Source organism: Syngnathus acus, chromosome 19 (assembly GCF_901709675.1).
Source record: "Syngnathus acus chromosome 19, fSynAcu1.2, whole genome shotgun sequence".
Classification (NCBI taxonomy): Eukaryota; Metazoa; Chordata; class Actinopteri; order Syngnathiformes; family Syngnathidae; genus Syngnathus; species Syngnathus acus.
The window spans coordinates 3,045,442-3,066,183 of record NC_051103.1 but is presented as its reverse complement, the minus strand read 5'-3'; the positions used below and the strand labels follow the sequence as shown (position 1 = coordinate 3,066,183).

Sequence of the window (20,742 nt, the reverse complement as noted above, 5' to 3'; positions counted from 1 at the left end):
AACGCTACTCCGGTCAGCTGCGCGCTTCATATGCTTGTCAAAGCAACATAGCAATGGGAAGTTCACCAACAGCGCTGTCAAGTGTTTAAATTTACTCGCAACGAACCGACTTTTTAGCAGAACAACAAACATTCATCAGGTCTACCGGTTCAGGTTAGCTTCTCAGCTCTAGTAAAAGGAGCGATGGACCCGAGAGACACGGCACCGGATTCGTGGGAGCTGGAAGAAGACGCCGAGGCCCCTGCCGCCTCGGCGGCTCTCCCGTGCGCCTTCGCCGCACTCAACGTCAACGCCAAGCCGTTTGTTCCCAACTTCAACGCCCCGGTGTTCGTGCCGAGCTTCCTTCAAAGCACGCCCGCGGGAATTCCTCCATCCGACGGTAAGGTTACGCGAAAGCTAGAAAGCATTTTGGAACTTAGCCTAACTTGCTAACTATCTTGCTAACGTAGCTAAAGTTAGCCTTTCAGTCGCACGCTTGCAACACGTCGACTTCGTGTCGTCAGCATTCATGACAGTTAACGTGGCCAACATAATGTGATGACGACAAATGATTATTGAAAATGGTTTTATTTTTCTCTCCTTTAAGACACGCCTGATCAAGTTGGCAGCATGGAGGTGGCACAGACAGTCGGTATGCATCCACAATGAATGAACTCTAAAGACGGAATGTGCTTGTCGTCAGGTTACAAAAACGCATGACGTTTACACGGGCGGTGTGTAGTCAAGCACCAGGGTGCGCTGCTTCCTCCCAGCAATGTTGGAAACATCAAACTATTCCGGAATGCCATGGGGCTCTGTTCAAGTTTCATATAGTGAGCCTTATTTGGATTGCTCGTATTGGGGAACCACAAGCACTGCCTTGTGTGAATGTTATGATGCAACGTTAGAAATAGACTTCCCATTGCACACCCGAGGATTTTGTTTTATTTCAAATCAAAACGAAAAGTTCGCACAAATGTGGGTTTTGTTTGTTCGCAGCTCCTGTGGAGAACGGCGGCTCAGAAGCAGACATGGCAGCCGACGAAGAGACATGGGAGCAGAACGATGAGCCGGGAGGAGGCGGGGGAGGCGGCGGACAGGAACGTCCGGGGGCGACGGGCGACTGTCAGCCCTATGGTGACAGCCAGGAGGATGAGGAGATGATCATGGAGGAGGAAGAGGAAGAGATGCCTGTGCCGAAAGTGGCGCCTTCCACGCCGGACGCCCCCAAGAAAGAACATGTGAATGTTGTCTTTATCGGTCATGTGGGTGCGTAACGTTAGCTTGCTGTTAGTTGGATTCAAATTGACAGTTTAATATTATAACTATAAATTTTTTTTTTTTTATTTGGCTGTTAGATGCTGGAAAATCAACTATTGGTGGACAGATCATGTGAGGAAACATTGTGAAGTTGTCAACTTGCATATTGTGCAGAAAATCTGCACTTGATGCGCATAGGATGCATTCTGTCTGAGGGACGTGAAACTACCTACATCATTTTTATTGCATCTTGTGCTTGTTCTTCTCAGGTATTTAACTGGAATGGTGGAAAAACGAACTTTGGAAAAATATGAAAGGGAAGCGAAAGAAAAAAACAGAGAGACATGGTGAGGGTGCATTTTTTTCCTAATGCATAATCATGTTTAGTTACTAATTTGATTAAAAAAAAGCTAAAAAATTATCAAATAGATTACCATCATGAATGTGTCTTCATTGACTATTCATGGTGGCTGCAGGTACTTGTCGTGGGCTCTGGACACAAATCAGGAGGAGCGAGACAAAGGCAAGACGGTGGAGGTGGGCAGGGCATATTTTGAGACAGAGAAAAAACATTTCACCATCCTGGATGCTCCTGGACACAAAAGCTTCGTCCCCAACATGATCGGAGGGGCGTCGCAAGCCGATCTGGCTGTCCTGGTGAGATACACTGAAATGTTAATTGAAGTTATATTTGCATGATGCAAATGTGGACTTTGCTTTCTCCCTGGGCTGTGTTAGGTGATCTCGGCAAGAAAGGGCGAGTTTGAGACAGGCTTTGAAAAAGGTGGACAAACCCGGGAGCACGCCATGCTGGCTAAAACGGCAGGTGTCAAGCATCTCATCGTCCTGGTCAACAAGATGGACGACCCCACTGTCAACTGGAGCCTAGACAGGTAAACACGGCGTGGCTGTGATTGATGCAGAAGGTGGGCTAGCGGCTAGCCTGCCTGGCTCTTGAGATGATTCCTATCTGCTGGCAGGTATGAAGAGTGTAAGGAAAAGCTGGTGCCATTTTTAAAGAAGGTTGGCTTCAACCCCAAAAAGGACATCTACTTTATGCCTTGCTCCGGACTCACAGGTGCCAACCTCAAGGAACCCGTCACCGAATGTCCCTGGTACACGTAAGTGGAACTGTTTGCATGATAGCTACAGACATTTGACTCACTGAAATTTGTTTTAAAGACCACTTTGATGTTTGCTCTCCACCAGGGGTTTGCCATTTATCCCCCATTTGGATAATTTGCCAAACTTCACCAGATCCATCAACGGTCCAGTCAGACTTCCCATTGTAGATAAGTACAAGGTGAGCAGATGAATAATTTACTTGATAAGATTCAGATATTACAAATAAGATGACAACCTTACTGTAGGAAATTAACAATCAGCACAAAGGAACAGCAAGAAAGTAAGAGTATGGTGTGTGTTTTAGGACATGGGTACTGTGATTCTTGGGAAGCTGGAGTCTGGAACCATCTGCAAAGCCCAGCAGTTGGTCATGATGCCAAACAGAGTGAGATGTATTCATGTTCTTGTCAAGTCTTCAGGAATATTATGTCCATTATGTCTAATTCTAACCCCATTTCCAGCACATAGTGGAAGTACTGAGCCTCCTCAGCGATGAAGTAGAGACTGACGACGCATGTCCCGGGGAGAACCTGAAGATGAGGCTCAAGGGCATCGAGGAAGAAGAGATCCTGCCCGGTTTCATCTTGTGCAGCCCCGACAACCTTTGCCACACCGGCCGCACTTTTGACGCTCAGGTGACTCATTTGATTACAATGACGAGGAGTCCTCCATTTGCGACGGTCGCAACCTTTTGAGGTTACGAACAAACTAGTAACTAAACTCCTTGAATATATCTTGAAGGAGTTGGTCCGGCAAACCTTTTGCAAGTTTTGAGTCCTCTTTCATTTCAGATCGTCATCATTGAGCACAAATCGATCATTTGTCCTGGTTACAATGCAGTCCTTCACCTCCATACTTGCATTGAAGAGGTGCAAATCTCAGTAAGTTGCCGCACAGGCTGCCTCAATGAAGCCCGTGTTTTATATTCTGGCAATTTGGTTTTATCCAGCACCGTAAGATTTGTTCTATTGAGCTAACAGCAGAATATTGGTACTTTTTTAATATTTTGGTTTTACTTCCATCCCTATCACAGGCCTTAATTTGTATGGTGGACAAGAAGAGTGGGGAGAAAAGTAAAACACGGCCACGCTTTGTTAAGCAGGACCAGGTTTGTATCGCCAGGTTCCGGGCGGCGGGAATCATCTGCATGGAGACTTTCAAGGACTTTCCTCAAATGGGGCGATTCACGCTCCGTGATGAAGGTAAGGACACTCCACTTGATGAGTTTGCCTTTTTTTAAAAAAATGTTTAAAGTATTATTTATGAGACCTTTTTTTCCCCCCTCCAACCAGGCAAAACCATCGCCATCGGAAAAGTGCTGAAGTTGGTGCCGGAAAAAGACTAAATGCAACAGTGGCCCAAGTTGTGTGATTGTTCTGCTTGCCACCAGAGGAGGAATGCTGCCAGGGACAACCACAACAGCGACTCCTCTCTTCACACTAAACTATGCTAAAGAGAAGAATGTCCAACAAAGGAGCAAAGAGGGGAATTAATTGCGTCAAAAGAAAATAACAAGACTGGATCAGTTTTTATGATGAACATTTGAAAGTGAGAGACAGTGTCCAGTGCTCTCATATTGAGAGCTCTGCTATGCCACTAATGTAGCTACAGTACATAGCTGAAAGCGCTGTCGGCTGGCTTTTACTATCGGGATGGATGCAGTGATAATGAGTCTGAGGAGGAAAAAAAAAACTACAAAATGATTTTGTTTCCTACAAAGAAAAACAACACCGATCAATTCTAATTTGAGGAATGAATTTCCAATTTTTAAGAACGAGTGTGTAAGTCCTTTGGATATTTTATTTGCTAGGTGTTGCCATGCCAACAGTTTGTTTAGTTTCTCACACTATCATAAACCAAGGACGAACAAACGCTCACATAAACAAACATGCAACTGTTGCATAACAAAGCCACATGAAAGAAATAAAATAATCATGACGCTTGAGTTGAAATGTGTTTTTTTTTTTAAATATATTTTAAACTCCAAACTTTTATCTTTTAATAGTTACCATACATTTTACCAATGATCATTTTCTATTGTAATTTAATTATTTTTATACTTTTTTTTTTGAGTGATTTTGCCATTTACAAAGGGTTTATTTCTCAAACATTTCAACCTTCTTGGGCAATAATACTGACATGTGAACCAAACTTTTGAAGATAAAACATTAAAATTAATTGAAAAGGATGAAAGTAAAGGACATATTTGCTAAAATTATAGTTAGCATAGTTAGTTTTATGATAATTCGCGTTACGTACAAATGCACGTTACGTCTTTGTCGTCGGAATTTTGTCGTAAACCGAGGAACATCTGTCAATATTTGTCGTACGAATAAAGTTTTCAATAGCATTTTGAAAGTTTTCTGACGTCAACTACTACGCAGTACGCATGCGCGTGTGTGGGCACACGTGAAGGCAACATGGGCGACAAAGTAGTTGAACTGGACCGGTCGCAGGTAAAACTTTGAAACTAATCGTTTTTTACCATTACTAGGTTGTTAGGTTGGATGCTCCGTTTACAAGTATGTACAGATTTGTGATAATATTGGGCTTTCGTGTATTTGTTAGCTGCGAAGCTAACCGACGAATGAAATCTTGACCAATGCAGGCCTCGAATATGAGTGGTTGTTATTTAACCAAGTGATTATTATCCAAAGGTGAAAAAGGCCGTGCAAGCTCTACAGGCGTTCCTCAAAACCAAGTCATCAAAAAAAAAGCTTTTCACGGATGACTTTCATAAAATCAACGTACTCTTCACCCTATGGAAGGTCCCCGGGGAGGCGCAGACCATTCGGATGTAAGTAGACCCATCAGCGTGTTTTATCCACACAATGTGCAAAGATGCAAAAACGCTCTCGATCTGCACTGCATCATTATTTGGTGTACCTATTGTAATGTCCAGTGAGTGTAATTTACTTACTAAAATGCTAGCATTGCAAAAGAAATCTTAATTTTATGTTATTTGAAGATTTAACAGCGCTCTTTTGTCCTCTCATCAGTCCATTGCCTCATAGCACACGCACAGACTCCGAGAATATCTGCCTCTTCACCAGAGATGAGCCGAAAATGACCACAGATCAAACCGTGAGGTTTTATAAGAAATTGTTGGAAGAAAGGGGAGTTAAAAATGTCTCCGAGGTATAATCATATTCACTTCGTAAAGTCCTTATGGATAAATCTGGATTGACATTTAATGAGTATTCTTTATCAGATAATCCCCTACAAAGTCCTGAAGACGGAGTACAAACCTTTCGAGGCTAAACTACGCCTGCTGGGGAATTTCAACATGTTTTTCGCTGACAGCCGCATTCGCCGCCGTCTGCCGTCCCATCTCGGGAAGCACTTCTATGAGAAGAAAAGGTCAGCTTTAAAAATATTTGAGGAATTATTTTCCCAATCTTCAAAAGTTTTAAGCTGACAATCTTTCCTTGTATCCAGGGAGCCACTTGCGGTGAACCTGCTGAGCAAACAGCTGGCCAGAGACATCCAGAAAATGTTCATGGGCACCACTGTCAAGGTCAACAACAACGGACCCTGCTGGTTGGTTTAAAATGCTCACCCAATTTAAAATCTATAACCATGCATTTCATTAACAGAAAGGAAAATTGCACTACATTGTCTGTAATGTGTTTTTCAGCATGGCACGTGTTGGCCACTCCGCCATGACTGCCGATGAGTTGACGGAAAACATCGAGGCGGCTGTCCAAACGATGGCGGAAAAAATACGCATGGTAAGTATAGCAACAGTGACCACCTTATAGTTTCACAAATCTTTATTTTATGTTGAGAGATTTCCACCACAGCACTCATTTTGTCTAAATGCCTGTTGTAGAAGGGACCAGTGCTGAAGATAATTCACTTAAAGAGTGAAAAATCCGTGGCCCTGCCCATCTACAATTCAAATCCGAGCCAGCTTCCGAAGCTCGACGCTACCGAGGCAGAGGTGAGGATAGATTGAAGGTCAAATACTTCAGAACGTTGTGTAATAACTGGTGTGTGCATGTTGTGTTTCATCAGTCTGCTGCTGAAGGAAATCTTCAGGACACAAAACAAACCCCTGGAAAGGAGGCAAAGAAAAGGAAGGTTGAGGAAGGTGATGAAGAAATTCCCCAGCTGGTCCCCATCGAGGCAGAGAACAAAAAACCTAAACGGAAGGTCAGTGTTTCACACAACCACAAAATTTCAATTGTCCTAAAATGATTTCTCACATTGATTTTTTTTTTTTTTTCTTATTTTGTCTTTTTACAGCAAAAGAAAATCAGACCTGCTGATAAAAAACATGCAAGCAAACAGCTCAAAATGAAAACTGGCAGGGCTATGAAACCAAAAAGAAAATCTAAAATGAGATGATTTTTTTTTTTCTAGACTGCGCAATATGTTTTAACATTGTCAATATGTTGAAGATTTCCCATCTCAGAATAAAACACTTTTGATCTTACTAAATGTGTGCTAAAAATCAATCGTGGCCCTTGACTGCTTGTTTTTGCCCATCTTGCACTAATGCAGGCATGTATGTCCAAAGTCCGGCCCGCGGGCCAAATCCGGCCCCCGATCAGATTTCATATGGCCCGCAGCTTCGGTCTTATAATGTATTATTATTTATGGACCGCCTGCACTGTCAAACTGAATATAAAAAAAAGAAAAGAAACTTGAACCTGTAATTCCTCCTATTACCAAAGGGTGGCAGCACCACCACTCGCCGCTCATTTCTGCCATGGCGACTGCAAAGAAAACGAGGACAGTTGACATTGAGGAACGTCGCTTTCAAGAGAAATGGGAATTGCAATACTGAAAATCGCTGAAAATCAAGGCAATTGTGTTTGTCTAATTTCTAAAGAGACGGTTGCCTTGTTTAAGGATTTCAACCTAAAGAGACACTAGTAGACTAAACATGCTGACACATACGACAAGCTAACAGGGAGTAACCGCGCTGATAAAGTGAAGCAGCTCCAAGCTGAAATGGCATCACAACAGCGATTCTTTACGCGGGGCTGTGAGACAAAATTAAATAAAAATTAAATATTACTTAATATTAAATATTACGAAGTGGCCATGTTAATACTGTTGATGTTATAAACCTGTAGACATGACACAAACTATTACTTTTTGAAGGATATTGTGAATGACAAGAGCAAAACTCACTTGTTTTAAATTTTAATAATAACAGACAAATTTGCATGACTTATAACTCCTGTTTAAAATGTTCATGAGGCAAAAATAATTTTAAACTCATGTAAATGTAAGGTATTTCAAACAGTTTGTTCAATGTTATCTGACTCTTCAGATATGAATGAAAGGCAGAATTTGTGTTTTTAGAGTTGTTCACATCTGCCTGAATGGCTTATATTTGGTTATTTTGTCATTTGAAAAATAAAGACAATTGTGACAATGAAATTTGTTTTATAACAGTGTATTTGCATGAAATTTTTGTAGTTAAAAAATGTCTGGAAAAACTATTGCCCCCCGGGCCCCTTCACTTTATTAAATCTGGCCCTCCTTGCAAAAAGTTTGGACACCCCTGCACTAATGTCAACATTGCTCATAATGCTTTTTGACACCTTTCTTACGTTCTCCCCCAAGTGCCTGACTGAACCTCTTTCAAGCCAATGATGTCATTTGACCTGTGTACACATAGCAGCTGTTGTGTGTGGCGGGCGACTCCTCTATTGTCAGTGGGCTTCGTCTCAAGCTTGAGCAGTTGCTGCTTGTCATGGCTTTGCATCTTTTAACACCTTGCAGGTATTAATATTAAAAAGAAAACGAAACATGATGAAGATGGAGCGAGGTGACCAATCATCTGTCATGGAGTGGGTGTGTCTTGTTCATTCATCCATGGTGAGCTGTTTGGTGTGGGTGTGGTGTGGGGCCATCTGGAATTACAATGTGTCAACAGCTTTCTGGGCAACACATGACAGATGATATCGCTCTCTATCGGGAGGCGGCTGGATGATTCTGATAGTGACCGATTATGATTCAATTTGAAGCTTTTTTTATTTGTGTAGTGGACTCAATGGAAGGATATGATGAGATGCTGTTTTTTGATGACTCCGGTAGATTGTGTCCGAATTTGGACTCGCCGGCTTCCTCGGATTGGGCCTACCTTCATAAGTCTATCATCTCCATTGTGATGGGGTCTCTGATGTCAGCCGCGGGAGTGGTTCTGTTCTTGTTGCAGTTCTGTAAGGTGGTCCAGGCGGGACCTGTTGCTTCTGGCTGTGTGTCCGTGGGACTGATATTTGTGGTGGTGGGCTTGGTTTGGATGCCGATATTGAAAGAGAAGCAGAGGCGTCGGTGTTACTACCAAGTGGCTTGACTATAATGGCATGTATTGATAAAAAAAAAAAAAAAAAAAACTCATCCGTTAGATTCAACCAATAGAAATGATTCATAATGTCTTTTCCAAGATCTTAAGCGGCATGGTGGATGAGTGGTTTGCACATCTGCCTCGTAAAATTAACACAAGGATTGAACTCAATGCATTTCATGAAATGTATACACACCTTTGTTTTGACTTTCCTCTTTTGAGTGTCGGCCCCACACTTGCTTGGAAGTCAGACGAGTGAACCATGACGCGACTATGATGATTCAACAATTTTTTTTTTCTTCAAGTCAGCTGGCCGGTGCGATTTGTTGATAACCACATGTGCACACTGAACTTCGACCGTTGTTACTGCAGAATTTGTGAGAGCTACAACGCGACTCGCAGCACACATTGCTGCTCGGGGGATCCACATCTGGATTGATTCTGATCTTCTCAAGGATCATGTCGATGACCTCCGTGCAGATGGAAGCGGCGGTGGAGAGAAGGTACACAGGAGTGGGCCGTTGTAAGTGCTCCTTCTGGTTCGCCGTGGCTCACGACATCCTCGGCGTGCTCATCATGATGGTGGGGGTCTTCGGGGGCCTGGCCATCCACGACCTTTTCATCTACGCCGGTGGCATCGTCATCTTCCTCAGCCTCATCTGGTGGGTCTTCTGGTACTCGGGCAACATCGACGTGCCGCCTGAGGAACTGGAGGACGACGTGGGGCTCATCAAACCGAGGAATAAAGGACTCAGCCGAGTGGTGAGGCGCGTGTCCAACCAGCTTTCCAGCGGGATTCGGAACTCTCTGAGAAAGAATGGCGGTTCGACCAGACAACCCCCGGCGGGAAAGAGAGCCCCGATCACAGAAGAGTCATCACTTTTCACGATCTATGACAGCAACATGGCCTCGTCGTCAAAACAACTTGTGAGAGAGACACTGTCAATATGAACTAATCCTTGACATTGGCATCCAAACCTTCATTGAGCCATTTCGAGCTATCTCTGTTATGTATAGAAAGAAGAAACAAAGCTTACAAATTTTGGATTTGCACCCTTGTCAAGCTGAATGAGGTTTCTTGTTATTTAGACTATGCTTCACTGTTATTTTGTCTTGATCTTGAATTTTCATTTGTATTTACTTTGATTTCTGATTGTACCAATTTGCAAACAAAGTCATGCACTCGTCTGAAAACGTCTCGCCTGTTCAATATTTTAACCCAGCGGTGCAATTTATTGAAAGTCATTGGAAGAGTATTTTGTTGTTTTGCCATGTCTGTGACATAGAAAGATGAACAAAGATGCATTTGTAGATAATTTCCCTCATGGCACCATAGGAGACTGGCCAGGAATTACTTATTTACAGTTAAAAGCGGGTAATGATTATACAACACGGTCCAGATAAGTTCACATGGTCTTATCTCGCTGATAAGATACCCATCTTGGACCCTTTAACAAAGTGCTCCAGAAGATAACAAGGCAAAGACCAGGCAGAGATATTATGAACCATTTTAAATGTAAAAAAAAAGATAATGGGTTTTTATCATGTTCAAGTATAATATATTTATGTAACTTTTCTGGTGGTATTAAAATCTTCTGGGCACATAGACACAAACAGCCGTACACACATCAACATCTAAAAGCAGTTTAGAATCTAATAAATCAAAATTTTCAGGAAATATTTTTGATTTAATCCAAACGCCCCGTTAAAATTGTTACGTCACAAGGACTGCGAAAAACTACATTTCCCATGATCACTTAAGCGAGACCACATGACAGCTGCGTTTTATCACGTGACCCACACACGAATTGGCTCTCATTAACAGAGCCGCTTCCGGTTTTCGCTACTGTTATTATCATGTAATAAAATTTTACTTCGTGACTTCGACATTTCACTGGGGCTTTCGACAAGCAAACTTTGGCACGCTCAACGCTTGCATGTCAATTCCGCGGAGGTCACTTAAGCCCGGCGACTCACCACCGGTAAGGCCTCTCCACTTACCGACAGAGCATCGCTTTTCTATCCGCCGTGGGGCGGGTCAAGCTAGGCTACGGAGACAGCATGAGCCCGGTCCCTCCCTAACTAAGCCGGTGGGTGATAAACGGCACAAAAAGGAATGAATAATACCGACGGAGAAGCGTCAAGCTTGGATGTTACTACGCCTGAAGTCTTGTCGTCATAATGAACGGTAAGTTTAGCTCGTGTTTTTAAAAACAGTGTTTAACGTGTTTGGTCATTTTACACGGGTGTTTCAGCACTACTAATTAGTATAAATGATTCTAGTTTCTACTACAAAACACCGTTTAATTTGTCAAATTTTGAAATATGTCTGCATTCCAACGCTACGGAATTTGAAGATGAACTTGCTGAAATGAAAATATATTATCATTAAATGATGTCTGAGCTATTTCTTGCTTCATTAATTCTAAACAATGTATGATGGGCCCATAGATGACACTGCAGTTTTCTTTTTTAAAAGTATAACACAGTTTAAAAGATAGCCTTTTTATTCTTGTATTTATGAAACATTGTTTTGGTGCATTACATGATACATATTTTCTCCCCAATGATGAAAAAAAAAAAAAAGTATGTGCTTAATACCAGCCTGCCCAAGACTGTATTTTCAATGAGGCTGTACCTATCAATTGATTATTCCATTGGTTGATTGACAAGTCTAATGAAATTCTGATAAAATTAATAAATTTTTCACTGACATGTATCAGCATTTTTGCAATTACTTTTTGTCCACCAAATATTGTAACTAGTATTAATTAATGTCTTAGTGGTTTTATGTCATGAATGTATTGCTTTAACTTTTAACCATTGTATGACAAATTTTTACTCCATGTACGCTGCTTTGAATACAGTGGTGGGTGTTTTAAAGTGCTGTATAAATGAGGTTGACTTCTCAATTAATTGATTTCATTTTGACCTTTAAGAAATTAAAAAATCAAATGCCACAAAATCCAATTTTGCCTTTGTTCACCTTTTGTAGGCACTGTGCAAAGTGACGCCAAGCGACAGAACCTCTTGGAAAGGTTACTTGATGCTGTCAAACAGGTTAGTACGCATCACATTTCCAAAGTCTGTTTTATTTTATTTGTGTTCAGCGCTGTTGTTTTTAGAGAAATGACCTAACTAATCAAAATCTGTAAAAAAGTTTTAGACATGGTTATAGGCACTAGCAAAAGATTGTTTTATTTCACACTTGGTTAAGTGGGTAGAGACATAATAATCACAAGCCATTAAAAAAAGTCATTTTGCATTTGTATATCCTCTGTTGGCTAATATTATGTGGGCTACATTTATCATTCATCTCTTTTCGTCCCAGTGCCAAATCCGCTTTGGAGGCAGAAAAGAGATTGCAACGGACTCTGACAGCAGGTGTGTATTTGCCATCCCCCCAAATGACTATTTACAGCTTTCCATCAAATTGCGTTTGAAGGCACCAGTGTATTTATTCGCGCTAAACCATCCTCTCCTTGCCGCTGCAGGGTCATCTGTCTTTGCGCCCAGTTTGAGGCGGTGCTGCAGCACGGCTTGAGAAAGAGCCGAGGTCTCGCCCTCACCGCCGCCGCCCTCAAGCAGGCTGCAGGCTTCAGCAGCAAGGCTGAAGCAGGTAGAGTTGGGCAAGTGTAACGACACTAAAAAGATGAGCAGACAAATGAAAACTATATCGAATTTGGGGTATTTGCTTTCGTGTTAATATCATTTGCATTCAGTATGTTCTTTTTTATTTTTATTTTATTTATTTTATTTTTTTTTTTAAAGAAAGCAGCTGTCTGGGCACCTTGGCAGAAGTTTCATGTGGGTTATATTTATGTAGAGTACTTTTGTTTCCACTTTCCACTGCTCAGCCTTGTGGCTTTCTCATGAGGAAGTATGAATAATCCTCTTTTGCTTGTCGTCAACCAAGCTCGCCATTTAAGGCACCATTAGGGCCGCGTAAAACTGCAGAATATTTACGAATGCACTTACTGTTAATTCCACTGTAATGGCTGCCAGCTCATTGGTGATGATTAGCATTTCTAATGTTCGCCTGTGTTTGAACTTGAGGCTTTGCAGCTGTCTAATGAAGCCAAACCCATCACAGACGTAAATTCCACGGTGTTCTGGAGTTGTATGCTAATGATATGCAAATGAGTTGCATTGTGCCATTAGGAATCACTTGTCTGAATGTTTAAACATGTCATAAGGCGCATCTTAAGTGAAGTGTATGTTAATGGAAATTATATATTTTTCTGACTTAATCAATTTGTTGATTAATTTGACTCTTCGTGGGGTCCTAATGTCTTTTCCCCTCCATTCCAGAGTTCACCTTCTGGTTTTACGTGAAGGAGCATCTCAACCGGCACGAGCTACAACGCTTCTATAGCCTCCGTCAAATCTCGACCGAGCTGGGCCGGGGTCGGGCCTGGATGCGCTGTGCTCTTAATGAGCATTCATTGGAACGCTACCTGCACACACTACTCGCTGACCGACCGCGCCTCGGGTTGGTGCACCGTTGCTTTATGGGAGCATTTCTTTTTTGGGATGAAAACTCCATAAACTTGTTTCTCCGAGTGTGCAGGAATAAATAGGAGATTTATGTGCGTCCTTTTTAATGCACTCTTTTGATTTGAGCCATTTGCCACCTTTTTTTTCTAGCACTTACTATGAAGACTGGGCCTTCATACTTGATGAAGAGAGAGCCAGTATGTTGCCTACGATGGCTGCAGGTGAGTTTGGGAATGTCATATTTCATATTTAACGTTTCCCGCCTTCGGGGCACTTAAGTACACTTTCTGGCAAGTGGAATTCAGGAAGTCAATGAAACGAGAGCAGACATGAGTAGGGACTTTTACTCTTGTAAACCACAACAATAGGTACTTCTGCAAAATCGAATGAGATCTTTAGAGGAAAATATATAGTTTTTCAGATAGCCAACCCATCTTTTCAAAAATAATGGGCGGCTAGACTGTTGTTCATTTTGCAGCACAAGTAACTGCTATTAAATGACAGTGTGCTAATAAAATCTTTGTATTTTTATTTTTAAGGATTAGTGAAATTGATTTTTTTTGTGATCCATCACATTACTGCAGCATTGTGGTATTAAAGTTCTGTGACTAAAAACGGAACTAGTTCAAACCGTTTGTACTGTTTTATGGGTACTGAAGATGAATGCTCATTTTGTGCTTCCCCTTTGAACTATTGATAAGTAAATCGCATGCAAGTGAGGACAAACTTTAAAATATTCATGTGTTGGACTGATCTTATGCTGGCTTTTGTTTTAGCTTACTCCCAAGTGCCGAGCAAGCGCTTTTGAGCAAGTTGAAAAGTCGCAGCCGTTTTAGCAAGAACATTCGGTAATGACTTGCTTTTTCCTCCCCTCCCTTCTGCAGGTTTGAACTCCATCCTCTTCGCCATCAACATAGACAACAACGACCTGAACGGTGGGCCGACAAAAGGCGGCGGCTCCACCATGACGCACCTCCTCAAAGAGTCCACGCAGGGCATCGGCAGCCTGTGGAAGGAGTCCACGCAGGGGGTCAGCAGCCTCCTCCGAGAGATCAGCACCGCCACCTCTGTGGTGCCAGGCTTCAGCCCCAGAGTGGACGGAACCTCGGACCCTCTCCCTGTCCTGCCGCGCAGCACCTCTGCCGGTAAGTTTGCAAATCTGTTTACATTATCCAATAGAAAACCGGAAGATATATTGCTTGACTAAATCCTAGTCATTACGGATTTAGCCCACATGTGGTTAGCGGCATGTGACTTGTCTTCTGACAGGAAATATTCATTTGCACTCGTCTCCATCCTAATGCTGCAGCGGGTAGCGGTGTCCGCAATAAAGCGTCCAACCGTCCAGACCTTCGTGTTTGACCTCTTTTAGCTGTCTGCCCGATTCCATTCCACTGGGCCTGGCTGACACCGTTTCCCTTAATGTGTTCTACTTAACAGCATGAGCGGCGTTTAAAATTTAAACTGTGGTTGAAAAATGGCGGTTCGTAATTCTTGCGAATACACAGGAGAGATTTTAGGCTCGGAACGGCAAGTGTTTTTGTCCAGTTTTTTTTTTAAACTGAGAAGTTCCAGAAGTTTGGGAATGACCCAAATGTTTGTAAAAATGTCTTCAATGAGGCCCTTTTGTCTTTTTCCACCTAGATTCTGGGCTAAGGAAGGAGCGGCGGAGGAAAAAGAAAATCACCAACATCATTTCCTTTGACGACGATCTGGAGGCAGGGGATGAGGAGGAGGGCGACAACGATTTCCCCAAGATTGGCGGAATTAGCAAAGTTCAGGCCGATCCCGTTCAAAGCAGCGTGGAGGAAGGCATCGATCTCCTGGAGCCGTCGTTCCAAGAGTCACCTTCTCACAACGGGCTGGATGACATCGCTGCGCTGACCTGGGTGGGCTCGCCCCATCACTCTCGTACGCCACCCTTGCCTACGCCTCCTTTGCCAGACCGAAAGAGCATAGATAATGAGGAGGAAGATGAAGACGAGGAGGATGAGGAGGAAAAATACAAGGGCAGAGCTCAAATCCAGGAGGATCAGAGAAGCAATGACCAGTGAGTTGTATTACTTGAGATGAATAGGACGCCAAGAAAGCTCACCCCCAGCTTGACTTGAGTTCCAAATGTTTCTTTAGGATGGTGGTTGGAAGTCTGTCCAGCGTGTCCCCGTGGAGCCCAGTGCAGGTACTGATGGACCGCAGCAGCTCGGACATCCTCATCCCCCTCAGTCCCACCACCCCACAGCCAGGTATTGTACCTAAGTGCTTATTTATGGCTAGTTATGAAATTGAACATTTGTGCCACAACTCCACAGGCCGCACAAAATGACATCTTGTTTTAATTTCAGTCAACTCCGTGGAGGACTCGGCGGCCTTTCCCGCTCAGTGCGCGTCATCGGGTCCAGTGGAAGACTGCGATAGCCGCGAATCGCAGCCGCCACTGAAGTAAGCATCTGCTCTGCTGTATGTACGACGTGTTAGTGCGAAGATGGAGTCTCGACACTTATTATAAGCCACTTTAGCCATCTGCATTCGCAATATTGACGCATTGATGTATTTCAGTACGGAGTCCAGTCCACTGGCGCTGTCGGTTCCGCTCAGTGCTACACTGCCAACATCTGCTCTGCCAGAGTCCATGACAGTTGGTGAGTATTTCTATCATTCTGTCGGTCAGCGCTCGCTCATCCCGTCTGCCGTGTGAGCAAGCCTCCCGATCGTGTTTGTTCCAAGGCTCTCAAGCCAAAGATTTGTGTTACAAAAAATATCAAGTGTATTGGATTTGTTATTTTGCCCATTTATTAGTTAGCAGTATTGTTTTGCGACACTGAGATTTGGCATCGATCCAATAGCAAGAAAATTGGACAGTATTGAAGACACTGATACATTTTTTTAATAAAGTGGAGGCATCGTTGTTGAAATGGTAAGTCTAAATAGATTTTCATGACCTTTAAGTTTCTTTTCGGTCATTTTAATGAATATTCCAGATTTTGATGCCAACTTTTCAGTTTAATAGAAAAACATTATTCAGAAACAATAGAACAGTTCCAATAGTTTCCCATATGTTGTCTGGATTATTTTCTTGAATTAACATTGTGCAACATTATCATAGAAGAGATTTCTGGAACAAATTTAAACATCTCCATTTGTTTCCCCTTACATTAGTTATCATGCGACAACAAATGTTATAAAACATTAGAAAGAAACATGTGGTCAGAAAATGCAATCTCTCTAAAATTTACCCTTCACTGCAATTCATTTATGTTAAAAAATACATTACAAAAAAAAAAGGAAAAAGATTCTCATATTTCCAAGATGTTTTGTCCACCTGGTGGCACTGCTGGTCCAGTGAATAGGCCATTGACAGAGCCCAATGGCTTTCAACACATCCTTGAGAGCAATGTCAATGAATGGAGTGAAATGAAAGTTTGGGAGGAAAAAAAATTATTCACATCACACTTGTTTGGTGGAATTTTACTCTTAGTAAATGCTGAAGAGACCAAGTCAAAGTGTTTAATTGAAGTAGAACTATTCTGAGTTCATTTACTTTTGTGATGTGTTTAAAAATGGTGCGGCACCAACCACCACTGGGGTAGACTGCCAAGTAAACTGCAATTGCACTCCAATTTAATTTATTACACTGTCACAGGACAAAAAACCCCCCAAAAAAACTAGCGATTGCTCCCATTTCGATGTGACCACTTGTTGTCCGTAAAAAAAGGAACAAGACTGTGTACACAATATCTCAGTTGAATCACTTTTTTTTTGTCTCGCATCAAATTTAATTGCATTAGTGTGCCGTTTGATCCACACCTTGTTTTAAAGAACTGCGTTTACCTATATGGACAAGCGGAAGCATTCATTTCCTATCCCTCGCCGTCTTAGAAACTGGCAATGTCGTGTGTTAAGTCCCCTCTGTGAAGACCGAGGGTAGTCTGGCTCGACACAAGTCCCCAATGGCTCGTCTGTGGCACCCACTGTGAATACGTGGTCGTACTAAAGGTTACTTTTATTTCTGGCTCACTGATGTCGAGCTGTATAGACGCTCCCCACGTCCATTTTTTTTCCTTTTCTTCTTCTCTTCACCACCACACACCTCCTCCTCATCGTCAGCCTCCCCGAGCCAAACCCGGCACTTAGGCCCAGGGCTGCAAGGAGACCTACTTGTATCTGGGGCGACGCGGACACCCTACATTAGTTATGAGACCAAACTATATAATTTGTAGCATACAAAGAAAAAAAAAAAAAAGTACCGGGTAGTTAATTTCTTGTCTCATGGTTATTTCCGGACATCTTGCTGCATTAAGCGAGTGCATAGGCGAGCCAGAGTCCAGAATTTTGTGTGTGTGGTGTCTTTCCAGCGGAGCTGCGGCAGGCCATTGTGGCCATGATGAACAGGAAGGATGAGCTGGAGGAACAAAATGGGTACGTTGGGGATATACGGCCTCCTTATCTGCCACTTGCAAAGCCAAACGGGGATGTAGATGCTCACGTACACATGCATAGTGAGAGCTGTTGGATAACCTTTCCATTTAATACGCCGCTCTTTTCACAGACTTGAGGCATTTTCGTGCTGACTTTGCCACAGACTGATTAGATTTACACTAAGTGCCAACAGTTTATAGTTTTGGTGTTTTCACTGCAGATGTGATGAATGATGCAGATTTCTCTTTCATTATTGTGTACTTGAAAAGGTTCAGTTGGACCATATGAGTCGGTGCGAATTGTACATGGATGGTCCACTTGGTGCATTTGGCAGGTCTCTTCGTAGTCTGCTGGATGGGGAAATGGAGCATTCAGCGGGTCTGAGGCAGGAGATTGAGCTGTTGAAGAAAAGGCTGGCTGAGCTGGAAGAGAGACACGCGGCTAAGGTCCAGGCTCTGGCCAGGTAACATACACGAGCGTTCTTAAATAAGACAACAAATCACCCAATGGGGGTGACAATAACGCCTAAAAGAAAAAAAAAAAAAATCTATATCGTTCTATTATAACCAAAAAAACATATTTGATGCTTCTTAGTCTTGAAATAGCAATTTAGTCTAAAATGAATGCAAATTTGATTTAATGCTCATTCCAATAAAATCCTTTTTTAAAATGTGAAATACCCCAGCACGAACCTTGAAGCAAGTTTTCTAACTGTCATATTAAAATTCTTACCTCATTGTAAAGAATTTGCCTCGTCGAAGTCAAATAAGCTTTAATGTCATTACTTCCACGAATCTCTACCCACTTGAACCACCTTAAGGCCTTTCCTACGCATTTCAAACACTGGGCCTGTGATTTAAAACGAGTGAATCACACGCTGAGTGTTACATCAGCCAAAGGAGCCAAAGATCATAGCTACCTAGCGATGGACCTTTTCCTCTTCCACGCTTTTAAGATTAACGCCTCATTACATCGCGATTTTTTTTTTTTTTTTAAACAGAACTCAAGCCTAGATTGGAGGTTTTGCTGTAGTCGCGCCGGAACCATTATTGATAAATACTGCTCGGCCGTAACCACCGAAGGGCGCAAATAATTCAGACCCAACTGCTTTGCTCTCTAAAAAATGAACAGAGTAACAAAAAATAGGGATGAGTTAAACGGCCAGGAAGCAAACGAGCACCTCCGTCCGCAACAACATGACATTTGTCCACAGCGGGACGAAAAGCCATGAGCCTCCAGCTCCAAAGACCGAGTCATTACAGATGCTTGTGATGTGTAGTTTTTCCAATAAACAAGCACTGTGCGCTGTAATAGCCCACTGGAACTTTACGGAATTGATTAATCGGTCTTGTTGTTGTGCCACATTGGGGCTCATACTTTAGCTGCATCATTGATGTTCACATAATCACAATTACTCTCCATGCAAAAAAAGTTTATCTAAAGTCACACACACATTTTTTAGAAGCAAGCACAAAAGGCTATTTAGTTCGATTAATTGCATCCAGGCTGCAAGTCTTCAGGCTTCCCATTAGTCGGCCTAGCGCTGTCTAAAGAGAAAGTCTCGGCATGTCTGTTTTCACACGGTGGACTCCTATAAGTCAATGCCAATTGATCGGTGTCAGAGTGACTCCAGTTAAGCGACTCGGGGGCGCCAATGTTTCCTTTTTCATTGTGATGCTTGGAGCTCTGTGTTGTTCCCTATACACTTGTAGATTTCAATCCACGTCTGCTCCCCGCTGTTGTCTTTGATTTTAAAAGCTGGTCTTTTTTTGTCTTATATTGCGAGGTCATTGATTCGTTGCCACATGGGGGAGCTCAGATGTCGAACTTGCCTGCTACTCAGATTTTGTATGAAAGACATTTGAGACGTGAAAGTAGATACTAGATTTCATTCTCCAGATTTTCTACCCCCCCCCCCGAGTGTGTATAGAATCATCATCAGCAGTTTGTGGAAAAAAAAAAAAATTTGGGGGGTTTATTGAAAAAATGTTTTGCAGACCCCTGAGATATACTTGGCACTCCCCTCAAGGAATAAATCCTTTCCAGGTTTGAGCCCGCTGCAAAACCTAGCTCAGCAATCTTGAGAGGGCAGTGCGTCAGCTTTTTAATATGCGATGATTTTCGCATCGGCACGGAACATCTTAATGGAGCGGAAATAGCAGGCGAGGTAGAGATGGCCTCAGGCTCGTCTCGCTCTCGCTGCAGGTGACTCTGACATGCAATGTGCATCTCAAAACTGGCACAGACTCACAAATCCGATTCTGTCGTCAGCGGCTAAATCTCAAGTGCCGCCTTTCCTCCTCGGCTAAAATCCGTCTCGATCAATAGCGGCTATAAATACCAGCAAAGGAGCAGCTAGCCATTGAATGGAAGCTGGAAGCTGTCAGTTTCACTCGGGGAATGAGGCTATACTGGTAGCGCTTGCGACCAAAATCTTTATTTTAGTCATTCCATTAAAAATTGCAAGACTAAATAATTACATTTCATTTTGCTTCTGTGAACAGCAAGTAAAATGGAGGACAAAGTAGGAGTTATTCAAGAACTACTAATTGGAGCTATTTTACAGCACTGTCGTAAAACACACCTTAAGAGCCCACCAAACCAATCTTAAAATGTGTCTGTTGGGCTTTAGTCAATGAAAAATAACGAGTTGCCAGATGATGCCGTTTTCCTCCAGGACTGTAGGTAGTCTTAATTACAAAATGGGCAGCTAGAAATCACCCAACGGTGGGTGGGAATAACAAATCAAGCTTGGCTGTCAATCAATCGCAATATAAACTACTAGCAGCCATTCCTTCACTCCTGTAAACATCTAAAATGCATGTCACCTTACCATGGTGGTGAACCTCTAGTAGGATCCAAACCAGGCAAAGCAACCAAACGACATTTGTCACTGGGACCCCAATTCTATATAACGTCGACTTGAAAGAATATTATTTAAAAGCTTTACGACTCTTCCACTGTATTACGGATGACAGAAGGCAAGTGAGTTACCATAAATAGAATTGAGCAGATTTACTGTAGCCTCTCCTGCTGTTCACTTTGTAAGTTACTCACAGCCAAGAGATTAGATATATAGGTGAGGTATTACTCAGTCACGCACCCAAATAGAACAGAAAAATATAAGATCTTTGCTCACACATATCAACCCACACTCAGAA

General features: G+C 42.5%; 4 protein-coding genes across 8 annotated transcripts in view; all 4 read left to right on the top strand.

Annotated features, from left to right (window-relative positions):
• Window positions 1-28: 28 nt before the first annotated feature.
• gspt1 (G1 to S phase transition 1) lies at window positions 29-4,309 on the top strand. Of its 2 annotated transcripts, XM_037277572.1 has the most exons (14): window positions 30-379; window positions 587-631; window positions 979-1,248; window positions 1,338-1,371; window positions 1,509-1,586; window positions 1,716-1,896; window positions 1,978-2,132; window positions 2,220-2,360; window positions 2,449-2,542; window positions 2,669-2,749; window positions 2,826-2,999; window positions 3,156-3,245; window positions 3,398-3,566; window positions 3,657-4,309. In XM_037277572.1, exons 1-14 carry the CDS (start codon window positions 184-186, stop codon window positions 3,707-3,709), a joined length of 1,761 nt encoding a protein of 586 aa, XP_037133467.1. In that variant the 5' UTR covers window positions 30-183; the 3' UTR covers window positions 3,710-4,309. The 2 variants fall into 2 exon arrangements, with proteins under 2 accessions (XP_037133468.1, XP_037133467.1); XM_037277573.1 differs by lacking the exon at window positions 587-631 and having other exon boundaries at window positions 29-379.
• Window positions 4,310-4,729: 420 nt separating this feature from the next.
• Window positions 4,730-6,807, top strand: rsl1d1 (ribosomal L1 domain containing 1). Its single transcript, XM_037277571.1, has 9 exons — window positions 4,730-4,820; window positions 5,022-5,161; window positions 5,364-5,502; window positions 5,576-5,724; window positions 5,803-5,904; window positions 6,002-6,095; window positions 6,197-6,307; window positions 6,382-6,519; window positions 6,613-6,807. Exons 1-9 carry the CDS (start codon window positions 4,785-4,787, stop codon window positions 6,712-6,714), a joined length of 1,011 nt encoding a protein of 336 aa, XP_037133466.1. The 5' UTR covers window positions 4,730-4,784; the 3' UTR covers window positions 6,715-6,807.
• A 1,909-nt stretch (window positions 6,808-8,716) lies between these two features.
• On the top strand, window positions 8,717-9,856 carry LOC119137952 (transmembrane protein 238-like). Its single transcript, XM_037277525.1, has one exon. The coding sequence runs from the start codon at window positions 9,128-9,130 to the stop codon at window positions 9,617-9,619; it is 492 nt and encodes a 163-aa protein (XP_037133420.1). The 5' UTR covers window positions 8,717-9,127; the 3' UTR covers window positions 9,620-9,856.
• Window positions 9,857-10,444: 588 nt separating this feature from the next.
• snx29 (sorting nexin 29) overlaps window positions 10,445-20,742 on the top strand; it is a 57,856-nt gene continuing 47,558 nt past the window's right edge. For 2 of the 4 annotated variants that reach the window (XR_005101056.1, XM_037277524.1), the window contains exons 1-13: window positions 10,446-10,856; window positions 11,664-11,728; window positions 12,000-12,052; window positions 12,163-12,287; window positions 12,980-13,160; window positions 13,316-13,386; window positions 14,050-14,310; window positions 14,810-15,215; window positions 15,296-15,408; window positions 15,508-15,604; window positions 15,722-15,804; window positions 17,518-17,581; window positions 17,916-18,044. Coding sequence is in view for 2 of the 4 variants with exons in the window: in XM_037277524.1 (XP_037133419.1) it covers window positions 10,850-10,856; window positions 11,664-11,728; window positions 12,000-12,052; window positions 12,163-12,287; window positions 12,980-13,160; window positions 13,316-13,386; window positions 14,050-14,310; window positions 14,810-15,215; window positions 15,296-15,408; window positions 15,508-15,604; window positions 15,722-15,804; window positions 17,518-17,581; window positions 17,916-18,044 (1,655 nt within the window). In the remaining 2 variants the exon portion in view is untranslated. Of the gene's footprint in view, window positions 10,857-11,663; window positions 11,729-11,999; window positions 12,053-12,162; window positions 12,288-12,979; window positions 13,161-13,315; window positions 13,387-14,049; window positions 14,311-14,809; window positions 15,216-15,295; window positions 15,409-15,507; window positions 15,605-15,721; window positions 15,805-17,517; window positions 17,582-17,915; window positions 18,045-20,742 lie in introns of all 4 variants that reach the window. The other 2 variants (XR_005101057.1, XM_037277523.1) reach the window with 2 other exon arrangements.